Raw genomic sequence first — 7,323 nt, forward strand, 5'->3', positions numbered from 1 at the left:
AGTTTGCATTGTAAAAATTGGATAGAATAGAAAAGATTGCAACTAAAACCGAACAGATAAATTAATAAATTATAAAGTTTGTGAGTACCGTAAAGGAGTAAATAACATTGGTCGTATATATATGCTTGTAAAAACAACATTCATGAACAAGGAATCAGGAAGAAAGTCTCTCATGTATATTGCCTTTGCATGATTGCATCTCCTCCAACCAAAGATCATGACCAAAAGTAAGTGGATGACAAAAAGAATGGTTGATATCAACAATTTCATACTGTCCTTTGATTAATTTTTCATTTCTTTTTGCAAATTAGTAATTTTGTACACATTTTTTTTTCTTTATATTGTTTGGCTTCTTTATGGAAAATTTTAATTATGCTCTATAACTCTAGTATGCACTTTAGATGCTTAGTTTGAGGTTTAAAAGCTAATAAACAAATAAAAATAAAAAATGTAGATGTAGGCATGTAGCATTATATATAGAATCGCGATAATTCATATGAAGTATTTCGTAGGAAACTTTACACACCGATCACATGCATATATATTAGTCTATCTAAACAAAGTCTTAAAAAGTTTGAGAGTGATGCATACAAAGTATCAAATCAGAACATTCAATTCACTCAAAAAGTCTTCAACTCGACTTTCATAAAAAAAAAAAAAATGTAAATTAGTTTGTCCAAAAGTACATGTTAATACAAAATTACAAATCTAACAAAATGTCATTAATAATAATTTTTTAAAATTAGCTTATAAAAATGGTTTACAATACAGACTAAAGAGACACGACTAATTCAAGTCAGACTAGATTAGAACTTCTTATTTCAAGTGAATAGGACAAGTTTACAAAGTATTAGAGTTAAATCGCACATACATTAGTCGCCATTTTGTCTCCACCCACGCACCAAAAACAAAAAAGCAATTATATTGAGGTGGCTACTCTGCTGCATTATATTGGAATTATATCGGAAAGGCAACGGCCATTCAAGTAAAGATGGACGCGGGTCGGGTCAGGTCGTGCTTCGTGTCGAGCCCATGTGAATTGGGCTGGACGGGCCCAACCTACACCAAGCCTATTTATTTCATGCTAGGCTGGTCCAAAATTTTCAAAAAGGCGACATGTGCACAACCGAAGCCCACGTGCCCTTGTGTGACGAGTAGGGTCATGCCTCCATGCCTAACCGTAATATCACTTAATTTAACGTATTTTGTTGTATCATAAGGTGTCGTATCTGGTTGTACTTTCCCGTGCCTCGTGTCAAGCCGTGATTGTGTTGGCCGTGTTGTTCCTCGGCCCGGCCCGGCCCGGATGAGAGCCATCTTTAATTGCTTAAACTTGTTAAAACTCCCCTCAAACGCCAAAAAGTCAATATATTCCAAATAAAATTGAAAATGAATTCCATCTACAAATATGGTCATAGTCAATTAGTCATAGATATAAACCTTGACATCCACGTAGAAATGTAGAATCCCTCTCATTCCACACAATTGATTTCCACCGTGCTGACGATTGACGACTGACGAGTGGTGGGTGGGAAACTGTTATGCTCTTTTCAATTTATTTCTTTCCCTTTTTCCACAATAACACCAAAATTAATAAATTCTTTGCAATAAAAAAAGTATGAGGAATAAAATTAAGAAGAAAAGAGAGTCAAAATGTTAGAGGAAATGCCTGGATCGTTGGGCACAAGCGCAAGCTTAGCTCTTCGATTGGGTCAGACTTTGTTTTCATCCGCTTCCCTTTTCTTCATGTGCCTTGATGTTAATTTCTATGGCTACACTGCTTTCTGGTATGTTTTTTATTACTTCACTTTGTTGATTTTATCATGTTTTTTTTTGTTTTTTTTTGCAATTGGGATTTTGTCAGTATGCATGTGGTTTGCAATTGGGATTCTCTGGGGGTTTTTTCATTTAATTTAATTGAGTTGTGATTAAAGTTTTGATTTTGGTTTGGGGGAAGGGTGGAATTGTTTAGTTAGAGAAGATATTAGTGAGATAATTAGGGGTTTGGACTTTAATTAGAGAGAATTGGGTGATGACATGAACCATGTTGAGGGGCTTGGACCCAGCAATTGGGTGATGGTATGAACCATGTTGAGAAGTTTGGACCTTGATTAGGGAATTGGTTGATGGCATGAACCATGGTTGAGGGGTTTGGACCTGAGAATTGGGTAATGGCATGAACCATGATGAGGGGTTTGGACCTTGATTAGGGAATTGGTTGATGGCATGAACCATGGTTGAGGGGTTTGGACCTGAGAATTGGGTGATGGCATGAACCATGATGAGGGGTTTGGACCTTAATTAGAGAATTGGGTGATGGCATGAACCATGGTCGAGGGGTTTGGACCTGAGAATTGGGTGATGGCATGAACAATGGTCGAGGGGTTTGGACCTTAATTGGAGAATTGGTTGATGGAATGAACCATGGTCGAGGGGTTTGGACCTGAGAATTGGGTGATGGCATGAACCATGGTTGAGGGGTTTGGACCTTAATTAGAGAATTAGTTGATGGCATGAAACATGGTCGAGGGGTTTGGACTTGAGAATTGGGTGATGGTATGAACCATGTTGAGGAGTTTGGACCTTAATTAGAGAATTAGTTGATGGCATGAAACATGGTCGAGGGGTTTGGACTTGAGAATTGGGTGATGGTATGAACCATGTTGAGGAGTTTGGACCTTAATTAGAGAATTGGTTGATGGCATGAACCATGGTCGAGGGGTTTGGACCTGAGAATTTGGTGATGGCATGGACCATGTCGAGGGGTTTGGACCTTGATTAGAGAATTGGATGATGGCGTGAACCATAAAGGGTCCTTAATTAGAGAATTGGGTGATGGCATAAACCATGTCGAGGGGTTTGGTTCTTAGAGAATTGGGTGATGGCATAAACCATGTGACCATGTCGAGGGGTTTGGTCCTTAATTTAGAGAATTGGGTGATGGCATGAACCATGTTGAGGAGTTTGGTCCTTAATTAGATAATTGGGTGATGGCATAAACCATGTGACCATGTCGAGGGGTTTGGTCCGGAATTAATGAATTAGGTGATGCCATGAACCATGTCGAAGGGTTTGGTCCTTAATTAATGAATTAAGTGATGCCATGAACCATTTCGAAGGGTTTGATCCTTCATTAATGAATTAGGTAATGCCATGAACCATGTTGAAGGGTTTGGTCCTTAATTAATGAATTAAGTGATGCCATGAACCATGTCGAAGGGTTTGATCCTTCATTAATGAATTAGGTAATGTCATGAACCATGTTGAAGGGTTTGATACTTCATTAATGAATTAGGTAATGCCATGAACCACGTCGAGGGATTTGGTCCTTAATTAGAGAATTGGGTGATGGCACGAACCATGTCGGAGGGGTTTTGGTCCTTAATTAGGTGGTTAATTGATGTATTGAACTATTGATCAACTTTTTGATCATTCACATGCTGATACTGTCGGCTGTTGATTGATGTTTGTTATTGCGTTTGAGGTCAAATGTTACTGAGAGTAATCTTCCAGAGAAATTAGGGGTATATGGTGACAAGTACGTTAAAAACTGTAACTCACTGTACAAATCTCCAGCATAGTCCTTCAGCCTAGTGCATCCTTTCCCTTTGGCCGAACAGGCTGAACTTGATTCTCATGGTGAGCCTACTGGTTCTAGTGTACTAGACACCAATAGATGACTTGATTCTTCTACTTTACTAAGAATCAACGAAATTTGAATGAATTTGTTGTTATTACTGAACACCAGCTCAAGAAGCAACTTGATTCTTCTGCTTTATTAAGCATGAATTTGAATGAACTTTGTTCTTGTAATTGAACGTACACAAGATCAAGAAGAAACTATTATTAGTAGTCCAGTTATCTACTGGAGAGTTGGAGGCAGTCTGACTACTATTTGTGGGTAAATGAAGTAGGATTAAGAAGAGGATTTCTTTTGTCAAAAAAATATTTAAGAACAGTAATCAAGGAAAAAACAAGCTTATACATTTACGTCAAACTCGTTGCTTAGAACATACCCTGGTTGCTTGTATCTCCAGCTAAGAAATATCCCACAGAACGGCTTATTATTTTTCATTTTACATTGTAATATCTGTGTTTTGGTTACTTATAATGTTCGAGAATTTTCACGGGGATGTTAATTAAAAGAGATGAAGATAAAAATACAAGATAATATGACTTTAATGTTCCAACCATTATCATCAAAAGACAGCATCGTTGTCTTTTGTATTCTTGCTATGACTCTGAAGCTTATCATATTTGGAATTCAGTATACTGTCGGGATCAATTTCTAAGACTTGAACTTATGTTTACCAAGAAACCATTTCCATGTAATCTTGAAAATGCATGATAATATATTTCTTCCTTATGTTTGTGCAGCTTCTTAGTAACGGTAATGGGTTTGGTGATTCCATGGAGTTTGACATTGGGACTAGTTGATGGCTATTCCGTCTTTGTTAAACGCCCTACACGTCAACCCGGAGTAATGACCGTTATTGTTGTAGGAGATTGGGTACTTTCATCTACACTATCCCGATTAATTTATGATTCTTGAATCTTATGTTGCAATTGTGTTAATGGTATAGCTGATCAAAAGACGGGCTGGGACGGGTTCAAACCGGGTCGCGACATAAAAATTCAACCCATTATGTTGGGCCAGGCCAAGATACGGGAGTTTTTTGTGCCCTTACCCGTTAATTTGGGCCTAAAAATGCGGGGCTTTCCGGTCGGTTCAAATTTATAACTAAAAGTGTAGTTACATTGCCCCAAAGCCCGTCTAAATTTTACAATTTCGGACCGGGTCAGGCCCGAAAAATGGGCCTAAAAAATCTGTCCAAATCCGCAAATTTTCGGACTGAACTCATGTTGATCAGGTCTTGTTGGCACTTGGCAGACATTTTAATTTCTTCTAGAGGTGGTCAAAATTCGTGCCGGGTTTTAACACAAAAACTCATGCCCAAACCCGCAATTTTGGTGCGGGCTTTTTGGGCTGAAACGGGTTTTGGGGCTGAGTTCGGGCTTTGATCTAAAGATGCGTATTTGAGGTTGCCAAAACCTGTACTTTTTCGGGTCGGGCCGTAGATGATTAGGTCTAATTTCTTTCTTCCTTGTGCATTTACAGGTTTTGTCATTCCTTTCACTAGGAGCCGCTTGCTCAACCGCAAGCGTTGCACAAGTCATGATGGCGGAAATGGTTCCGCCATGCCCGGTGAAGATCTGCAGTAGATATTCTATTTCGGCTGCCATGGCTTTCTTGTCTTGGTTTCTGTCTTTTGCTTCTTCTCTCTTTAACTTGTGGATCCTTCCTAAATTATAGCTGGTTTTGTATACATATTCCTTATAGTAGATTTGCCTGGTTATATGGATAGTGAAAAAATGTTAAAAATAGGAGAGAAAAAAATAGAAGTTGGCTGCCAAAAGAAACAATGGTATTGGATGCATCACATGATTATGTCTTATATACTGTACAAACATGTAGATAAAATTAACAATTATTCTTATACTTCCATATTTTTTTAAAGTATTGTAATACTATTGTATTGTATTGGACTAAATCAAAATGGTTCTTACTACCGCTTTCTTTTCATGAATTAGAAGATGGTCGTCACGTTGTTGTCCCGTTATTGCTTTTGGGTTAATTGGAAACAATCTCTTTGCAATTGCAGGGGTAAGGTTGCGTACGTCTGACCCTCTTACCCCAATTCGTGCAGGAGCCTTTTTGAGACAACAGGGTAATGATAATGATAAGGATGAATACTATTGTATTATTCTCCTATAAGATCGTTTGATATTTACTTAACTGTCAGAACATGTCTAATACGGAGCAGTGTGCTAGTTAGGTAGAAGGTGAGTGATATGCAAAGTGGTCTGACTTTTTTTTTTTTAAGGACCATGTGGTTTGACACTTAATAAATTGTTAGGTGGTGTTTTGCAAGAATATGTATAATTCATGTGTGTGTTTTTGTTGTTGTTGGGTACATGTTAAATTTGTATATGAACTCACTCTAGTCTTGACTCCAGTTTTGAGGTTCTGTTCTCTTCATCTGGTTTGGTTTATTTAGTTTCTGGCCTATTTTTTCTAATTGATCTGATTTTAAGAAAACTATAGAAATTATTAAGCAATGAAGAAATAAAGTCTCAGTAAATGTAGGATGTTGGGCCTATGGGTGAATTTTGGCCCAAAAACTAGAGAAATGAGGTTTTTACCAAAAGAATTCCACAGAAGTGTCATAAGAAGTGCTGTTATCAGATTGGATATTCATCTGGCAATTTGGACTGGATCTGGTATTGCTGTTATAGATCGGATAAGATCATAAGATAATACAAGCTGTCAAGCTCTATTAAATCAACCAAGTGATCAGCTACCTCGGGGGTGTTCTCGAGAATTTTCACCAACGCTCAAGTCAGTTGCGTGTTGCAAGTGTGTGTGAGAGAGAGATCGAGTCTATGCAGAAAGAATTCAATACCTCAAAAGTTTTGTGACTATAAAGTATTTATAGGAATTCGTTGGACATCTTTTGTAAATATTTGCAATCGTAGGGGTATAATATCTGTGGGTCTTTGGAGGCCTGAGATTGGGCACCAAGTAAGCGTGTATAAGATTGGTTTGCTATTTGCTTCATCTTCCGATGTGTTACACAATATACACACCGTGATTGAAAAGCAAGTATTTAGCAACAAATCCAATGACGGTAGACCTGTCAAACGGGTCATTCGAGTCGGATTGTAAAAAATATATTAAGGGATTCAGGTTATAGGGTTCGGGTTTACAAATGTTTGTTCAAGACCCAGAATTTCCGGTTCACCTCGATCTAACGGGTTGAGAAATTTTAAACTCGTATTATAATTTCATTAATTTGGATGATAAACATACAAAATTTGGGCACAAATTAACAAAATTTCCTATACAAGTTTTTAATTAGTCAAATTTAACCATAAAATGAGTATAACTCAAATCAAATCATGTAACAACAACGTATTTAATGTGCTTAGAATTTCTCATAATCTCATTTATTAATATAAATACAATGATTTTCAATCGGTTGGGTCAAAAACAGGTTCAGTCGGGATTTGACCCATTACCTTTCCTCCTTTCGGATTGCTCAGGTTGGGATAAAATCGGGTTACAGGTCATAAAATCTTGTTCAGCTCTCAATATTTCCGGATCGGTTTCAAATCGGGTCAATTTTTAACAGGTCTAAATAACAGTGTTGGAAAGCAAGTCAAATTATGCTTTCGATTGAGCAGGGTAAATGCTGTACAAGGTGTTCGTAGTGGTCATTGACTCATTGGTGATCAATTATATCTCGAGCCCTTTGACTTGCA

General features: G+C 37.6%; 1 protein-coding gene across 1 annotated transcript; it reads left to right on the forward strand.

The window, feature by feature from the left end:
- The first annotated feature begins 1,457 nt into the window (after nucleotides 1–1,457).
- Nucleotides 1,458–5,588, forward strand: LOC110787494 (CASP-like protein 5C1). Its single transcript, XM_021992120.2, has 3 exons — nucleotides 1,458–1,787; nucleotides 4,378–4,510; nucleotides 5,120–5,588. Exons 1-3 carry the CDS (start codon nucleotides 1,654–1,656, stop codon nucleotides 5,312–5,314), a joined length of 462 nt encoding a protein of 153 aa, XP_021847812.1. The 5' UTR covers nucleotides 1,458–1,653; the 3' UTR covers nucleotides 5,315–5,588.
- The last annotated feature ends 1,735 nt before the right edge of the window (nucleotides 5,589–7,323 follow it).

Source organism: Spinacia oleracea, chromosome 3 (assembly GCF_020520425.1).
Source record: "Spinacia oleracea cultivar Varoflay chromosome 3, BTI_SOV_V1, whole genome shotgun sequence".
Lineage (NCBI taxonomy): Eukaryota > Viridiplantae > Streptophyta > Magnoliopsida > Caryophyllales > Amaranthaceae > Spinacia > Spinacia oleracea.

Coding starts and splice junctions, on each gene's coding strand:
- LOC110787494 (XM_021992120.2), top strand. CDS start 1,654: ATGTTAGAGGAAATGCCTGGATCGTTGGGCACAAGCGCAAGCTTAGCT. Junction 1,788..4,377: donor TATGGCTACACTGCTTTCTG/GTATGTTTTTTA, acceptor ATGTTTGTGCAG/CTTCTTAGTAACGGTAATGG. Junction 4,511..5,119: donor TTATTGTTGTAGGAGATTGG/GTACTTTCATCT, acceptor GTGCATTTACAG/GTTTTGTCATTCCTTTCACT.